Source organism: Gadus morhua, chromosome 4 (genome assembly GCF_902167405.1).
Source record: "Gadus morhua chromosome 4, gadMor3.0, whole genome shotgun sequence".
Lineage (NCBI taxonomy): Eukaryota > Metazoa > Chordata > Actinopteri > Gadiformes > Gadidae > Gadus > Gadus morhua.
Window position 1 is genome coordinate 15,136,518 of NC_044051.1, and position 19,705 is coordinate 15,156,222.

General features: G+C 45.7%; 1 protein-coding gene across 1 annotated transcript; it reads left to right on the forward strand.

The window, feature by feature from the left end:
* The first annotated feature begins 5,720 nt into the window (after positions 1–5,720).
* LOC115542947 (protein phosphatase Slingshot homolog 1) lies at positions 5,721–19,705 on the forward strand. The gene is made up of 15 exons (XM_030355460.1): positions 5,721–6,061; positions 7,319–7,356; positions 8,308–8,411; positions 8,556–8,620; positions 8,804–8,928; positions 9,070–9,138; positions 9,917–9,985; positions 11,075–11,269; positions 12,076–12,169; positions 12,654–12,782; positions 12,949–12,995; positions 13,210–13,356; positions 13,817–14,017; positions 15,679–16,327; positions 16,709–19,705. Exons 1-15 carry the CDS (start codon positions 5,981–5,983, stop codon positions 17,231–17,233), a joined length of 2,538 nt encoding a protein of 845 aa, XP_030211320.1. The 5' UTR covers positions 5,721–5,980; the 3' UTR covers positions 17,234–19,705.

A 19,705-nucleotide genomic window follows, 5' to 3' on the forward strand; every position in this document is an offset into this window, starting at 1 on the left:
TGTTCCCATGCTAGCGCCCGTCCCCTTCCCTTCACCGCCGGGGGTTCAGCCCCGGGGGTTCAGCCCCGGGTGTTCAGCTCCGGGTGTTCAGCTCCGGGTGTTCAGCTCCGGGTATCCTGCGTCGCACTTCACCTCTCGTATCAGTAGAGCCACCGACCCGTTAGCGTGCGGAGGTCTCTCCGTGTGGACGGAGCTGAGAGGAGGGGAGGAGTGGGACGGGACCTCCGGAACGGGTTCCCACATCGCCGGTAATGAGCAGGTGAGGCCGTCTCTGGCTTTGGGAGCCCGGCGGTGGTTAAACATTCATGACCGGCCGGCAGTGGAGGCTGTTCCAGCAATCCACCTTAGTCCACCAGCCTGGACCGTTAAAGGAGGAGTGTGTGTGTGTGTGTGTGTGTGTGTGTGTGTGTGTGTGTGTGTGTGTGTGTGTGTGTGTGTGTGTGTGTGTGTGTGTGTGTGTGTGTGTGTGTGTGTGTGTGTGTGTGTAGTCAGTGTGTGTGTGTGTGTGTGTAGTCGGTGTGTGTGCGTGTGTCGTGTCATACAGGTGTGTGCGTGCCCGACTGTGTCCTTATGTGCATACATTATACGGTTTGTGTGTGTCCGTATGCGTGTGTGTTTGCATGTAACACAAGGATGCTGTAACCCAATCTGTCCGCAGACCCTCCTCACACGTACCCCCGGCCTCCTCCAGCTGCTCTACACAGCGTTACAGCCGGAGGTGTTGTATTACTGATCTTTGATTAGGCGGATGCATTTCTAACTAATTACAAACACAGAACTCATCTAGGATGGAGTGCTGTTGTCTTAGATTCAACACACCCTGCTATCTGTATCTGCTACTGGTGAAATCAAACCCACAATCCTTTTAAAAACACCAATCATGATAATAGAGCATCATTGCTGCAGCGATCAACATAATACACACACACACACACACACACACACACACACACACACACACACACACACACATACACACACACACACACACACACACACACACACACACACACACACACACACACACACACACACACACACACACACAAACACACTCTCACACTTAAATGGTTAACAAGCACACACACATACTCACACTTAAATGGTTAAATGGTTAATGTTTTGTAATCTCAGACCATTAAGGGCCCATGTTGTTTTGTTTGCATGCATTTAAAATCTCCTTAAATCCACAAGTACAAGATACTAGATACAAGGTCATCATACTTGGCTTACTGAAAGAGCATTGCAACTTTTGGATTGAGAACAAAGTGGATAACAAGAATAACTCCACTCGTCTCAAACCACTAATACTTTATCCATTCATGTGGATAAATCGGAACAACAATAATGTCCCTGAGGGCCATGACCTGTATGCTTTTCTATAAATACAATCTTTAATCAATAATTTATAATACATCATTTGTAACACCAACATTTCCAATGCTCCCAATGATCAATAATACTGCTACTACTACTACTACTAATAATAATAATAATAATAATAATCAAAACGTACCTCTGAGTACAGCCTGTACATGTTGGTGATGCTGGTTTGCAAAAGGTTTTACCACCTCTGTTTCCTGCTCAATGTCGGCCAGTCGTCCTTGGACCAGGGTCGGACCAGGGTAGGACCAGGGTGGGACCATGGAGCGGTGGTCTGGGCCAGAGATAGGCAGACCCCTGCAGGGTGGAGCATTGAAGACGTTGGCAAGGCTCAGCGTCGCATTGACACAGAGAGAGAGAGTGAGAGAGAGAGCGAGAGAGAGAGAGAGAGAGAGAGAGAGAGAGAGAGAGAGAGAGAGAGAGAGAGAGAGAGAGAGAGAGAGAGAGTGAGAGAGAGAGCGAGAGAGAGAGAGAGAGAGAGAGATCCTCTCTCTCTCAGACAGGGAGACAAACACAGACAGACAGATAGACAGACAGACAGACAGACAGACAGACAGACAGACAGACAGACAGACAGACAGACAGACAGACAGACAGACAGACAGACAGACAGACAGACAGACAGACAGACGGGTAGACAGACAGTGGGGAGACAGACAGAGAGTGGGGAAACAGACAGACAGACAGACAGAGAGTGGGGAGACAGACAGACAGAGAGAGAAAGAGAGTGGGGAGACAGGGGGAAGAGATGGAGATATAGGAAAGAGACCTGAGAAAGAGAGAAGGGGACATGGATGAGAGAGAAAGGATAGAGAGAGCAGAGAGCCGAGGGGAGACTTACCTTACCATTTAGGACACCTGCATCATGACCATCCCATAATGTAACTGCCCCTGCATGCCGTCGTGGTGTCCTCGTTTTCAGTTGTTCTTTTTTGTTTTTTTCTAAGGTTAACCTCATTTCTTGTTGCAGGGGTGCAGAGGAGACCTAGAGTGTAACAGACATAGACACAACTTACACCAGATCTCCACAAACCGGTTACTGACTGTTAGTTTTAGGTTATCTTGTCCAGATTTGGAGCCAGCAGTCATGAAAGTGAGTCTCATAGCTCATGTATGTACAGTACTTTGGAAAATAATTCCATGACGAATGAGTTATGTATTTGTTGCTTTGGATCCTGAAGATCCCATTTGTTTGTTTTTAATTTATTTATTTCCTTTTTTACTGCTCAATTGTTTTTGTTTGTATTATTATTATTTTTTTAACCATGTTCAATAAAATACTTAAATTAAAAAAAATAATACATGTTGTGCTAGATTATAGCACTGCATTAAGTTAAGTAAAATAAAAAAAATCTGTGTGTTCCAGTGTTTGGAAATATCAACACTCCTTAAACATTACGTTTAAGGCCTGCATTGCATTCTCTCTTTTCAATTGTGCTTGTTCCACGCGGGACCATCCTTACCCAGCAGCACCCAACATTTACCTTTGCATTTCGTGATCTTCATTTAGAAACGCAGACATGAATATCCGGATGAGGAAGAGGCTGTAGCCTAATCTTGACTGCACGCCTAGTGAGCCAGCAAAACTATCCAAATGGTCCATAACCAGATCATGTGACGCTTCCAGAGTCGCTGCCAGCCTACCGGGTCGTTGTGCTGGTTCAGCAGGTTGCATGGATGCTAATGTTGATACTATGGATGTTCAGCAAGTGTTTTCTGTTTTTATATACAACCCGATATTAACACCAGGTCTTTCATTCCAGAAGACTTTTGGTTGCCAATCTGTTAAGCATCGATTTCCAGACCCTGCTTCTACCTACCTACCGTTCAAGAATCGTTACAACCTGTGACCAGGAACGGCTCCTGGTTAAATTCAGTGCATCATTGTACCATGGCCATGAATTGGCTACAATTGCCCCGTGTTTCCCCTCCCTGTTAAACCAGGCCTGGCGACGAGTATGGTGTGGACCTTCTACTATGGACTGCTCAGTGCCTTTGCGTCGATGTACAACTGGATTCTGGTTCTGCAAGGCCTTGAGGGCATGGGGATCGGACAGGTCCCACAGGCGTACGTCTGTAACCCCTGGCAACGCGTGCACGACGCACTCACGACATGAACTGACTATTATATAACTACGCTCCAGGTTTTCAGAGTTTGAGGACTCGGCTCTTCCATGTTGAAGCTACACCTAAATAGACTGATTAAAAAGATGTATTAACAAGATTTAAGGTTATAATTTACTTAAATGTTAACATAACCTCCTCGTCCAGTCTTACGAGTCAGAATCATTCAGTCTTACGAGTAGGAAAACCCACCAATACAGGATTTTACTGACATTCTGTATTTGTGCATAAAGACAAACAGGCGGCTTGTGTTTAACGAGTTATGGAACCCTACTTTCAGAGTGAACTTGTACTCTGAATCCCACCCCAAGAGGTCGAGAGCCATCTTCACAATACTGAGCACAGTGATCAAGTTGTTGGTTTGGTACTTCATGGATTATAATTTGAATATCTTTTTACCCTACTTAATGTCTTCATTGATTACCTTGAATATTCCCGATCTTCTGGGCCAACGGTACCGTGTTCGAGGTGGTTCTGGCCATGTTGTTCATGCCCACTCTGGGCTGAAGATGGCTCCTTGGGCTGTCCACTGAACCCTCTGTGCTCTACATCGCCTTCTGCTTTGTTAGCACCTCACACATAGAACCCAGAGTACACCTTCTTTCAATTGTATTGTGTATTGAACAATCTATAAGGAACACCACATCATTTTAAATTGTACACAGAACCATCTTCCTGATGATTACCTATGGGCTCTGCATGTTGGCTTATTCATTGTCTTTTAATAGATTATGATAAGTAAAGTAGTTGATGTGTTTGATATTTTGATTCTATATTCACTAGGATGGATGAGTCATTGTCCTGATACAATCCTGAAACACCTAAATATGTTACATTTATTTTGTTGACTATGACTAGAATAAAGTGCAGGATGTTGTACTTCACATTAAATATTGGTAGAGAGCTGCACTGTCGCAGGGCTGTCACAGATGTGCACCAGCTGTTGAAGAAGCTACCTTCCAACGGGTATTAAAAGTCTGTTTACTTATTTTTTTCTCTTCTCTGTCCTGTGAACGCATTTAACTGTTGTGTCCCTGCAGTTTTGTGTGATGTCGTATGGACGTGGTTAGGAGTATGTATGTATGTGATAAGTGCTAAATTGTGAATAAAAAATAAAATAAATAATAATAAAAAAAGTCTGTTTCCACCACCTAGCTCTCCTGAGCTATCAAGAAATTAGCAAGGATCCAGGGGGTAGTTTCTGGTTTGTGTTGAAGAAGGGGTACAGGAGCCATATGGATATATAGAAAATATAGAACGATTTCTTTTAGAATAAAAAAAGGATATAGGATCACTGAATGCGTTGTCTCATGCAGGTGCTGATCAACACATCTTCAATTTGCTCAAATCTGGTGCAATGTACATGTAAAGTTACATTACACACCGGATGTTGGCCATGTACTGCAGCTGCAGCCTACAGGCGGACGGGGCGTCAGTGTGTCTACCCGTCGGCACCACCGGCCGGGGTCGGACTCTGCAGGAGTCTCACCATGACCTGCATTGGACCCACACACTGATGCAAAGGCTACACGCTAACGCAACATGACAACCAATGCAGCACCACAGCTCCACCACAGCTCCCCACGGCTCCACTGGCCACTGAGAACCCAGGGAGCCCACAGCGTCCGTACATATTTGATTGAATATGGGACAAGATAACATATTTGGTTCAATTTTGTTATTCCTCATTAGCCTACTGTTAAATATCGAATGGTTTCCTGTGAGCCCTGGAGAGCCCCTTTGACACAAACCAGATTGTATTTATTATTATTATTATTATTATTATTATTATTATTATTATTATTATTATTATTATTATTATTATTATTATCATAAACTAACATATTTAAAACAATCTGAAATAAACAATTTTCATCAATGTTTTTGTTGAATAAATCACTTTTTATAATTAATAAATATATTATTGGTGGATTTTATCTACGTTATCTGCATCAACGCTTTCTTAAAGAAATTATTATAGAAAATGGATCGAAAATTGTGATGCTTAATTTGAAAAAACGACCATAAATCTGGGGTGCATTTGGCGATATTTGTGCGTTTTAAACATATTTGTATGTGACTTTTCATCCCTCTCTAGCGTTGTTATTATTTATCTGGTATCTAGTCTGTCCACAGTCACCTTGACGACATTGGCCCAATGACAGCCCACGCGCACTTTCGGCCAGCCAATAGCAGGCGTTCCTCAAAGCTGCATGTCATTTATGCGCCGCATGCAACCCGCAATGTTTTGTTTCTCTATTTGAAAGCATCGCTATACAAATGGAGAAATTATCCAAAGCCTACACAAGTATGCGTTGATCAGGACTACCTTGTGGACACCGCGTCTACCGTACTGGAACGAAAAATAAGGGATTTCTCTTCAGGTACTACTTGATGCTTTCCTGGGTTGGGATTTTCTCCCCGGTGACAGAGACAATCTCCGCACATCTTCACTGGCCCTCGCTTCCCTACCATGGCCCTGGTGACGCTGCAGCGCATCCCCGTCTCTAACGCAGCATCCTCGGCTAGCATCAGCACCAGTAACACCGGGGAGGTGAGTGGACCGCACAAGCGCCAAGTCATCTGGGCAAGTCGTGACTCCGTTACTAGCAGAGAATAAACATCCCATTTGGATATATCCTTCTGTCGGCTGGTGTGATAGACCTATACAATAGAGTTTGATACCAGAGTAGGGGCACACATGTTCAACGACAAGAAAAAGGGCGAATTGTGCACCGATTTAGCAGCAGCAAAATTATAGTGTGGCTTTTAAACAGAATTATACCAAGAGAGGAACTACCAAAACAAAGTGGCAATTACCTTCTGCGACAGTGGGTGAGTTGCCCTAATTAAAAGACAGCCCAAAGTAAAAAAAAAAAAAAAAAAGAATCTCGTCCCCGTTTCCCCCAGTCAATGCAACGTTTACGTCACCGTTGAAATAAGTAGTAAGCTGCAATGTCCAGTGAAGTGTGCCCAGGTGATGTCATGATCTGTGGGCTAGAACAGCGTTCTGCTGAGTAGCCATCTGCAGGTGACGGGTTCAAGTTTCTGCGTCACGTGGCCCGTGTAGCAGATAGGAGCTTGGACACTGGCCATCGATAGCCACTAGGTGGCGCCCATACATTCACCTTGTGTGCATCACAGCCCTTTCTAATAGCGTTTGCTTCCACTTTGCCTTGTCATCAAGCATGTATTTCCAGACCATGTTATCCACCAAACGACAATGTACAAAGTCAACACATTTGATTTGAGTAGTGATTGGTCTCTGTTGGTTTTGTAATGTTCAATTAAAGGGTTTATTGTGAATAGTATTCATATTTGATGCATTTTCCATCTTCCATAAAATCTTATTAAAAAAAGAAGAAAAATAAATTAGATTGTAAATGTATTGGGTTTTCATGGAGATAACAAGTATGGCATTTGTAATGCATGCTTATTATGGCAGGATAGTATTCAGTTTGAAACATTTTTCTTAACAGAACAGTGGCGAATGTATAAGTAGTTGATAGTCCGACAGTCAAAACCAGATAATTACCTGATTTTACACGTGCTAATCATCCACACAAAATCAACGTTTATGACATGTTTTTCATTAATTGTGCAACCATGTGTAACAGAGCTTTTATCACACTGTATTACTTTGTAATACACAGAACCCTTTTATAAGCAATATTTAATCACATGAGCTATATAAGTGCACATTACAACTACACCCCACAACGAGTTGTAAGTCCTACCTACTTACTTAAATATTATAAAATGGCTTTGCTCAACCTCATGATTACTAATTAAGTATCTCTGGCCTCTTTAGGGTTTTGGGAATGATGACGACCAGACAAATAACCAGAGGTAAGCTTGAATTTAATTGTTTAATTTAATTGAAGTTTGGTTACATAAAACCTCCCGAGCCAGAGTTGGAAGCTTTAAACTTTGCCTTACAGTCAAGTGTGGGGGTCCTGATTACAGACATCTGCATTCAGTTTCCTCCCACCCAGCTAGAGTTCAGAACCAAGATGGATGCTAGGTGAATAAGGCCCATTGTCGAGTAGGAGGTAGCAGGGCAGCTGATTGGCCGAACACGAGCTGGGAAGGAGAGATAAGCTTCTGTCAGTGGGTAGCAGTCCCAGCAGAAGAGCTGAGATCCTTCAGAGCCAATGAGATCTGGACTTCCCATTTAGGAAAGGTCACGCCGAGAGAAGATTGCTGTAGTTCAGTTCATGAAGTTTTTTCTTTATGACCGTTGCAAATGTAAGGCATGCCACCTTTAACACTGACGGCAGAATGTCTTTCGGAGGAATTTAGAGATGTCCAATAGACGAGAGCCATACTTTAGGACGCATGAATCAAGTGTCTGTTTCCTTACCTTGCATGTTAGGCCCAAAGGGTTAGGGTTAAGAAACTGGTCAAATAAGTGTGTGGACTTTTCACCCTCCCTCTCCTCAAATGTTATCTCAAGTTTTGAAAAGTTATATTGAAACTAGTTTGGTTTGGATGTGTTTGTTTTCCAAACAGTGCACATATGCACTCTCAAGAAAACAAATTAGAATGAAAATATAAAAAATTCCACAGAATTCCAACAGAATAGTTCGAGGACAGTTTCTCTTGACAGAGAGAGATCCGATGCCCTCCAAGGAGAACGCAATTTTTAGTGAAGCGCTTTTGTTCTGACCAAGGACAGGTCATGTGTTCCGAGGCCAGTCCAGTCCACACCACGCTTACGTTGTTTCTGTACCGGGCAAAGCCAAAGCACAGTAAAGCCAGACGCTCTGACAGTGAACCCCTCCTGCATGTGTTCCACAGCCTCCTCCAGACCAGCTTCGTCATGGTCAAGGGAGCCGCTCTCTTCCTGCGGCAGGAGGGCTGTGGGAACCGACCTCTGACCCCAACGCACCACTCGTTCACAGGTACGGTCCCCCACAGGCCTCCCACTGAAGCATTGCAGTATGGACCTGCAAATGATTCAAGTGTCTCCCTTTCCAGCCGGGAGAAATGGAAGTGTTGCAGGAAATTCTGGGACTTCTGTAACTTCCTGTTGTGTATAATTTCAGGTGACTTAATTCAACACCTGGAAGTCATGATGAAGATGCTTCGGTCTGAAGATAGCGTTAGACTGGTCAGTATGACTCAGACGTGCCCTCAAACCTCAATAAACCATCTCTCTCTCACATCGTGTTATGTTCCTGGTACCCGGGTCCCAGGCAGACGTTAACGTCGTGACATTCAGGCGCTTCTCGTCTGCGTCGTGCTCGACCCTACAGGGGTTCCTCTCCGGGTTAACGTTGCGTTTCCGTTGCAGGCCGTTCGCTTGGAGAGCAGCTGGACGGAGCGCGTGCGCTACCTGCTGGTGGTCTACACACACGGCTGTCAGGACGCAGAGGAGACCGTGCTGCTGGGCGTGGACTTCCTGTCGGAAACAGACAGGTAGGGGACCCCTCCCTCGCCCCGTCCTTGCCCGTCTTCCGATTGACCCTTTCAGAAGGATTTCCCCGATCGATGCATTTTGTTTGTTTGGATTGATCCAAAGGGACATTGTGTGTGTGTGTCTGCCGTTGTCCCCGACAGTAAGACGTGCTCCGTGGGGCTGGTGCTGCCGCTGTGGAGCGACACGGCGGTCCGCCTGGAGGGGGAGGGGTACGTGGCACCCTGCTGACTGGAGAGACCCATCACTGCGGCAACGCATTAACTTTTTAAACAAAACAAATGAGAGCCGACGAGCAATTGCCTGTTACTTTGAGCAAAAAAGGCTACTTTTTTTTTTTTCAGAATTAAAAGTTTTGTATAACAAAATACCTTTTGGGCGAGGACGTGTTAACATTTCTTAATCGCTAGCCATGAAATAAGGATTAGGACTGGGCTGTTTAGAGTTTTTATATTGAGTTCAGTTTGAAAACAGCTGAGTAAATTGTGTGTGTGTGTGTGTGTGTGTATGTGCGTGTGTGTCAGTTTAGTTATTGCTGAGCTGGTGGAAAGTGTGTGTGTGTGGGCTGGAGGAATGTTCTAGTCTCTGGTGTTATGAATGGGAGCCCAGGCTGGTGAACTAGCCCCTGGGCTTTGTGCTGTTCACACACTCTGACTCAGCTTTATTTCTATTTCATTTTGACTTGTACGTTTTTAAAGAGATTAGTTTAGTTAAAGATTCATAAAGGTCATAAAAACTCCACAGAATATCATAAAGAAGAACTGCCATCCACAGAATAGAAACTTACACAAAAAGTTTTTCTAAACACACCATACAGTTGCCCTGTTTTATTTCTTGTAAAAACTCAACTATTTATTTTATTTCAGATATCGCAAACATTTTCTCACCCCTAGCTCGGTAATCTGTTACTTTTCGTTTGCGATAGTAACCTTGCACCTCGCCCAATGGAGAGCCAGACAGCCCCTAACCTCTGTCTGTGCTCCCCCCCAGAGGATTCAGTGTAAGCACCACAGGGGGGCGGTGGCACCTGTTCAAGCCTGTGTCTGTCCAAGCCATGTGGTGAGTTGTGGATGTCTCTGTCTCTCGTGGAAGTCCTTCTCTTGTGGTTGACTTGGATTCCCGTGTGTCTCATGGTGTTGAACCTGACTGGTGTGGTGTACACCGACAGAACATGAATGAAATGTTCTGCTTGTCGGTCCTTGTTGTATCCTTCTATACTGTTCTCTACCAATTTCCACATGGTTCACACAACCATGCACTTAACAAATTGCAGTTGGATGGCTTTAGAAGTGGATTTATATCTAAGTTGGTTTCCGAACTAAATGTTCCTCAGTGTTTGTAGTTTACAGTCCACTTTGTGGGATGTTGGAAACACGGCAACCATTTTCTTGATTTAGACATCAGGTGGTAAAGGAATCCTGATCATTTGGCAATGTGCTGAACCTGGTGAATTCTTACACTTTAAACCAATGGTTGAAATCAACATCCTATTGCTGTGTGGCTTGTCCGTCTAGTTTCTCTGCCTAAAATGGCTGTCCCTCTTTGTGTACACCTCCTTCTGGTGTTTTCTACGGTGTTTTCCAGCTCTGCCCACACTGGGAAGAGGTGTAGAAGAGGGGCGGACATTTTTATGTAATGTTTGTCGAACTAAACTTGGGACAAGCCATGACACAAAGGTGAGAGTTTACAGTTCATTTAAAATCATTTCCAACTATTTATTACAATCTGGTAGTCAGACAGAAAAGTGTCTGAATAGTCCAGAAAGTGTAATTGCAATATCAGGAAACCAATCAGTTTCAAAAAGTCATATTTCAACACAGGTTGTGCCAGGGATCTGAAAATCTGACTTATGCTTTAATAATAATCAAGTAAATAAGTAACTGTACCTAAAGTAAAGACGTGGCTGGCATCCCTCACAGCAACACAGCTCCTCACAAACAGATATGAACATATTCGTATTGTTCAGATATGAAAAGTACGAAACGCTGCTCCTTTCGTACTGATGTCGATCAGAACCTTTTTGCGATGTTGTCTACATCCACGTGCACTTATGGAAACCTCCCTTTGTTAAACTACTATGAAGCTCTGAATATCATCCATCCAATCCTCCCATGGGGACCTTGTGTCCCTCTGCCCTGCGTCCCCCAGGTCCGCCCTGCAGGTCCTCCACAAGGCCCAGGAGGCGGCCTGCCGCTACCACCACTACCCGGGCAGTGGGGCCCTCGCCTGGACCGGCTTCTACGACAGCCGCGTGTCCTCGGAGCAGAGCTGCGTCAACGAGTGGAACGCCATGACGGATCTGGAGTCCATACGGCCGGACTCACCCGCCATGGCGGTGGACCAGTAAGACACACACACACACACACACACACACACACACACACACACACACACACACACACACACACACACACACACACACACACACACACACACACACACACACCATACCATACGCTCACGCACAAACATGCCATACGCTCACGCACAAACATGCCATACATGCACGCACACACACACACACACACACACACACACACACACACACACACACACACACACACACACACACACACACACACACACACCATACGCTCACGCACTATACCATACGCTCACGCACAAACATGCCATACATGCACGCACACACACACACACACACACACACACACACACACACACACACACACACACCATACGCTCACATTTTGTTTCACAAACATTTGACAGTTATTACATTTTCAAAGAGCAGATCATGGATCAGTTCATAAGATAATAGTCGGCCGATAGCATTTAAACCTTCATTCCAGGGTTATTGCATGGACTCATTGGACTAATTGGCAGATGGAGTAGAACCTAGACAAACACAGTAGACCAACTGTCTTCACGAGTAAGCTGTGAGTGTACTGAATAACACTTATGACGTTATGAGTGCTGTTGATGGATGATGACCAGTGTTACTGCTGGGGATGTCAAGTCAAAGGAGCTGTATCGTAGTATTGAGTGTTGGTGTTCAAATGGGACTGGCTTGAAGATGTAATGCTTTGATAACTATTGTATGATTCACATTGGGTTATTTTTTGTCCACACTATCACACAAACCGTGATTGAAATTCTGCTTGTGTGTTGCACTGTGGTGCTCACCCCAGGCCCACCGAAAGGGAGAGGACGGAGTGTTTGATCAAAGCTAAGCTACGTAGCATCATGATGGACCAAGACCTGGAGAATGTTACATCTAAAGAGGTACGTAGCAACAAAATACTCGTTGTTGTTGTTGAACGGATGTAGTGCCATCGCGATGCTTCAACTGCCACACGCACCAGGACATAACATAGTCTTAGTCTTTTAGTGTTGTGTTGTAGTAATTCATGGGGTCGCCCCATGTATCCACCCACAGGGATCCAAGCTGACTTTATTTCCCAGAGGAGCACTGGGCTCCTGAGTCTGAAGTTAATGAACATAAAGGCATTTGAGGGACCCACAACGACCTACATCGTCCATGATCCACGTGTTTCTTACCACTGAAATTCAGTTCCCTTGAACTGTATATAAAAAGAAAACACATTATAAAATAATAGGGTTAATCAATAAATATTGAATACTGTACTGTATAACTGTTAGGTATACATATGTGGGCGAAACCATATTATGCAAAAAATCTGCTTGATGAAACCTTCCATTTGAAACATGCCTCCTCTCTGTCTGCATGTGTGGTGTTGTGATTCAGATCCGCAGCCTGCTGGAGCAGCACATGAGCTGCAGCCTGAAGGAGTACAAGGAGTTCATGGATAAGGAGATGCTGCTGGTCTTGGGCCAACTGGATAAAGCCACGCTCATCTTTGACCACCTCTACTTGGTGAGAACCCTACTGGCTGCATCATCCAAACGTAAATGCCGTAGTTATGCTAGTTTGTCGAGGTGCTGCTGTTAGCACTATGTTAAGTTTGACCAGCGCAATGCATCTGTTACTATGAAAGTTTTTCAACGTAACCATTTTCAACGGCTTTCTTCTGTTCATACAGGGATCAGAGTGGAACGCCTCCAACCTAGAAGAACTTCAAGATTGTGGGTAAGCAAGTGGTTTCACAATCAGAGATCTATCTTTGCACCTGTAAGGGCATTGTGCTTGACGATCACTTTAGCATTAATAGTTTGATTTTGGTGAAGGTTCAATTCACCAAAGTAGTTTATGAAAGCAAAGCCAACTCACAGGAGTGTAAAGATTGATTAGAAAAATGGCATTGACTTAGTGTGTGCCTGCCTGTGTGTGTCTGTTTCCCAAGGGTTGGGTACATCTTAAACGTTGCTCGGGAGATCGACAACTTCTTCCCGGGGACGCTGTCCTACCACAACGTGCTGGTCTACGACGAGGAATCCACGGACCTGCTGGCGCACTGGAACGACACCTACAGCTTCATCGCCAAGGCCAGGTGAGAGCTGACATAATGGTCCCCAGGGGACATGGGTCTCCAGCACTCATTGCTAATTAAAATTATTCATCTTTAGTATATAAAAGAAAAACCTGAATAATAATTATATTGTTAATTTGTCAATTAAGAAATGTATTCATTAGAACGAAAACAATAATAACAACATCGAACCAAATCAATTTATTCACTTCGATATAGTTTTCAGACCTCTGTTTATCCTGAGTGTGTGCTTTTGTTTTCATGGCCCACTCCATTCATTCATCTGTAGCTTGCCCAATGTACAGTCTGTACCCGATTCCTAGAACATGACACAACAACGAAGCAAAACATAAGTTACCCAATAGCAACGCGTGGTTCCTCCGTTCACCAGGACCGGCCGGACGTTGCAACAGCGGGATCTACCTAGCAACGTAACACAAAAATACCCACAGGATCTCACACGTCTCTTCCTTCCTTACAGGAAGAACCATTCCAAGTGCCTGGTGCACTGCAAAATGGGCGTGAGCCGCTCAGTGGCCACGGTGGTGGCCTACGCCATGAAGGAGTACGGCTGGGCTCTGGACGAGGCCTTCAACTACGTCAAGCAGAAGCGCGCCGCCGCCCAGCCCAACACCGCCTTCATGCGGCAGCTGGCGGAGTACGAGGGGATCCTGAACCCTAGGTGAGCACGTGACCCCCCCCCCCCCGCGGTGGGGACAGGGTACCTGACGTCACTGCATTTCACGCTGCCTTTTCCCAAGTGACTCTAAAGGTGACATTATACCACCAGGTGTGAGTGGGATTAGCCATTGCAAGCCGTTTTGGAAATCTGCCTCTCATCACAAGTGGGCGTGTCCACCTAGATGTGTGCTGGATAGATCAGCCTACCAGCCTACCCCGTGGACTGTAGCAAACGTTGCTCATCTATCCATTATACATCTAGGTGGACACGCCCACTTGTGATGTCAGAAGAGTAGGGATGAGTCGGTCGCGATCGATTCGTTCACAACGAACAAATCCCGAAGGTGAACGACAAGAACTGGTTCCCCAAAACAAGAGAACTGGTTCTTTGATTCCTTTTTTTTAACATAAAACAAAAATATGGTTGCGTAAATAAAATATACAAACGAACAGAGCTTCGTCTCCCCGCGACCTTACACTGATTGATTCTACAACGTTCTCAAAGATTTAGCCAATAAGAGGTAGCAATGGTGTTGCCATGGCACCTGGGTAAACAAATGACAAGGTGGTACCGTCGAATTTGCGCGCTTTCTCTGTCTGACGTATCTTGGGTCATGCCATTCGACGTGGGGCCACTCATATATCCCCCTACATTTCCGAAAATAGACTTGACCTCCATCTGTTTATTGGATAAACACATTTCCCAATCCCAGGAGTCTTTGTTCCATTCTACGTAAATTCAAGAACAAACAAAGAAATTAAACTGCTGTTCGTATTTTTTATTCATGACCATGAAAGTTCTGTAATGCCTGAATAATGAAGAATTAAATGTAAAGTAAAAAAAAATTATAAATATAAAACCATGAATGACATCTAGAGAGTAAGCAAGTGGTATAAATATTGGTGGGACGTTTGGTTATACAATATACTATATCTTGTGGATTTTCACGGAGAGCTTAGATGTAGTTTAAATTATGCTCAGGGCCGTCTCGATGGGAGATTGTGATGTGAGATGTGAGATTCCCTGTCAAATGACGCAATCTGACGTAACGAACGAATCAAACGAACAAATCGTTATAGTGAACTGAACTGAAAGAACTGATTCCCGGAAAATAATCATTTTGCCCATCCCTACAGAAGAGGCACACTCTTCTGACATCACACTCACACCTGGTGGTATAATATGTGACCTTTAAGTGTTTTCCGGTTGATATGAATGTGGTATTGTTTAATTGTAGGGGTATTTTAAATGACATTATAACATTTTGAAATGATCCGATTTTTGATCTCTTTCACTGGTCATTTTCCAGAAGGATTCCATACACAAAGTTCCTGGAAAAAGCTAGTGTTGTATCTTTAATGGTCAGATTTTTCACGTGGACCTTTGTCTAGATTTACCTCAACATGGATCTAAACGCAGAGATGTTAAATGCACTTGACACAGTCATGAGGTTTACCTCTCAAGAAAGCTCCTTTTATTTTCGAACAACACACACCAACGTGTAATCATAAAGGTTCCAGTGTAAACGCACCTTCATCGACAGCTGCTTGGACTACACCAGATTCAACCTCTTCAGCCTGACGTTTGAGTCAACAAAACAGCAACATCTCACATCCCAAGCGTACAAATGAATCAGCTGACCCTTTTCTTCCCGCCCAAAGCAAGCAGCGGCGCAACAAGGGCTGGCGGTCAGAGACGGACCCGGAGACCTCCGACGACGGGCAGGCGTCGGGCGCCGGCGACGCCCTGGAGGTCTCGGGGGAGGAGACCCCCGTGCTCACCAGCTCCTCCCAGGAGGAGGAGGAGGCGTGGGGCTGCTCCAGCGGCATGAGCCTTGAGGTGGAGCCCCTGGACCCCCTCAACTACAACTACTACTTCCGGCGGCTGTCGGACTCGGCGCTGGAGAGCGGCCCCTCCACGCCGGTGCGGGGCCCCCCCCTGCTCGGCATGGAGCGCATCTTCATCGAGATCGAGGACGTGGAGCGCGACGCCCTGCTGGAGGACGAGGGCTTCCCCGTGGCCCACCTGGCGCCGGCCGGCGAGGGCACGGCGGCGCAGACCTCCTGCGGCCGCCTGGACCCCATGGAGGACGTGAGGCTGCGGCTGGAGTTCAGCACCCTGGAGGAGGAGGACGAGGAGGAGGCGCAGAAGGAGGAGGAGGAGATGGCCGCCCTGGCCCGGGGGACCGGGGCGGCGGCGGCGGCGGCGGCGGGGGGGGAGGAGTCGGAGGGCCGGTTGGGCCTGGCCAACCTCAACACCAATAACAGCAACCGTCTGGCCGGCAAGCGCAGCTGCCCCGCCGCCTTCGACGTGAGTACAGCCCAGCTAGTCCTGGTTCTGCGTGGTTCTATGTATGCTAGTTCTAGGGCCTTCCTGTGGGCCTTCCCACTCCATTCATTCAAACAGGCCCTCAAAACCGACCTTTTCAAGATGGCTTTCACCACATAACCTCCTTCCCTTGTCTCCCCTTCCTCCTTTTTTTTGTTGCTGACTATTTTAATGTATCCTATTCTCTCTTTTATTCAAACGCATCATGGGGGAGCTGTTATTGTAATGAGCCAAAAATAGACACTGGTTAGAGTACTACAAGCAACAGCCCTATGAACACGCACACAACCTCCACGTTATTCACCCTGTGGCTGACTGCGTGTTCTCTCTCCTCCCCCGCCCCCGCCACCCTGGGGGCTGCAGGACAGCCTGGGCTCCCAGAACCCCTTCAAGGTGAAGCCGTCCTACCAGTCGTGCGCCGAGTGCCTGCGCCTCCCCCAGGGCTGGCTGTGCGACCGGCCCGGGGCGGGGCGCACCCACCGCCTCTACACCTCCCGCCACGGCGCCGTGCCCTCCATCACGCTGGACCCCCCCGGGACCACCACCACCACCACCACCACCACCACCACCCCCACCACCTCTTCCTCCGCCGCCGCGCCCATCTCCGTCAGCTGCACCCTGCCGTGCGGCCATCGCTGCAGATGCGCCACGTGCGTCCAGGGCGTCTGCGTTTCCCCGGCAACGGCAGCAGCAGCAGCAGCATCGGCGTCTGCCGCAGACGCGTCGTCCCGGCCGGAGGTCCCCGACGGAACACAGGAGATCCAGTACGAGGGGGAGGAGGGAGGTTCAGGCCGCACGGAGCTGGCTGGCGACCGGCTTGTGTGTGTGGGGTCAGCGGCGCGCTCCGCCCTCCAGGACGGCTCCCTGTCTTGTTCCCTCGTCAAGTAGAGCCCACTGGGTGTGAGCGTGTGGGTGTGCACGTTGCCACCTTGAAGAGACACTTTTTCTCAAAACTTTGATAGCGGATGAGAGCGTTTCCTTGGCCGCCCCACGACGACAAAGAGGCTGAACATTTCTGGCTGTATACCGGATACGTATACGGTGTACAAAACGTTGAAAAAATAAGTAGTCCAAATTCTGTGTAGGAGCTCAAGGAGGGGCGTTGAACTGCGAGTCCATCCCAGCATCTCCAGTGATCTGTGATCATCTAGTCATTCCCGGACGCCCTCATCCTTCTCCATGAGATGTCAACCATTCGACAAAGGTCCTCTTGTGTCTAAGCTTTCTGTGTGGCTCTCAGGCGGCTCCGTCCGTCGATGCATCAACTGTGATCGCGTGGTACGCCAAAAACCCGATAAACTTGAAAATAAATCCAAATTGGTCTGTAGGCTATCGAACACACTGTCGTGCGGGCCCCGCCCGGGGGGGAAACAGGGGACGTAATCCTTCATGTGATATTGTCGACCGATTTGCAGTGAGCAGTGCATTGTGGGACATGTGGGAGTGGTTGACTCGTTCATCTGAGCGCCCTACACACACTGAGGCGATGGAAGAGTGGCGAACTCGCCACTCTTATATCGGGTATATCGGGACTCTTGAATGCCGCGAGTCGTGTTACCTCTCCTAAGTAGGATATACTTATGGGGGAAAGCTGCTTGAGAAAGTTGGCTTCACTTCACGTTGAAGTGGATTTTTTTTCCTAATTGAAATATTGACTATTGTCATGTCGCCATATCCCAGATGTTAATTCAGTAGTGAGCACGCCATGATGATCCTCATCATATTTCTTTTGTACACCTTGATATTCACTTATATCCTTGCATCATATGCATGCTGTGGTCTTTGGAGAGGATATGAAGGTGATGAATAAATACGATTATTTAAGTATTTAACAGGTATTTCCTATTTTATGCTCTTTGTTGAAGGGAATGTAAATTTCAACTTAATCATTTTCAAATATTGTCAAATTTGATTTATCAATGCTTGCATAATGTACTTCAAATGTACATTATTAGACAAGGGGTTTAAAAATAATGTCTCTTTTTAATATTTCTAGAAACTATATACCATGTTTGTTTTGAGATATTGTCAATCACTTCATAATAAAACATGCAATAGGCAACTTATTAACCACAAGCAGGAGTGTTGAAACATGTGTTTAAACAAGATGGCTGAAGGAAATCAATATCAAACACATTTTTTAAATAAGCAGTTCAAATCAAAACAGAAGATGTAACGCCTGAGCTCTCTGGGATTCATGAGATAGGGGTTATCCATGCACAGTAAGAAGGTTTACTGAAAGCACAGTTTCTAAGTATAAGTTCTGCCGTGATACTTATCGTTTGCGTTTAATACCCCCTGCTACTGCTACAATTTATTGTTGTGACTTGAATGAGATAAGTTGAATAAGTCACCTATTTTGGGGCCAGGTTTGATACTTTTGAGCCTATCCTCTGATCATCCATGTAATTATGCGGAGCTGTAAGCTATCGGCCTACTCTGCTGCGACTTCATTTAATTCATATTTATGAATGGGTTATCCAAAACCTTTCTCCTGAGTGAAGGGTTGTTCACGGGTTGCTGCTGTTTCGTGGGTTCCGTAAATGAGATGTTTTTTGTGTTGGGTTAGTATTTAAGTGCCTTAACCTTGACCTTAATGCTATTACGTTGCACCACAGGCTTCCTAGAGTGGTTGTGAATGCTGTGACTGTCCTTCTCTTGCTCTCTCAACCCCTCAAAACCACCCCGCTACGTCCTCACAGTGTTCATCTCGACTGCTGTATGCAAACACAACCCTGGATCATACAACGTGCGCACATGTATTTGGAACACTTGCAATTTATGAATAGCCTCTATCAGTATTGTATCTGTTTGATATTGTAAAAATGTAAAAATTGTGAGGCATTGTTCTGGCCCGAACATTACATTGGTTTGTAATTGCAACGATTATGTCGATGGCACATGGCCTCAGAAGTCAGAAAGATCGGTTGAAAAGCTATGGTCTGTAAGCAAGTTTTTAATTAATTAAAGAGTATTAATTAGATCTGTGTTCATGATGTGGTGCAGATCTTGAACGGGGAGATATGTATTTTGGGCCTCATTCAGAATGTCCCCAATTATATTCCTTCATAGGCCTTTACTAGGAAGAAATGCGTTTACTGACAATCCTATTAAAAGCCAGAGGTCAAAGGCACTTTGTGGGACATGTGAGAAGGGAAGATATTGACTGTGCGAAAACGGTCTTCTTTCCACAGATGCTTTGGTTTGATTTATTTAGAGTGGATTGTGTCAGGCGTTGAAGAAAGGGTTTTTATTCAGTTTGTTTATATGTGCACTGTGCTGTCCCTTGTTCAAGTATGTGTTTTTGTTTCTTTTAAAATACAGTTAATGCAAATGTTAATAAAAATGACTGAAGGAGAA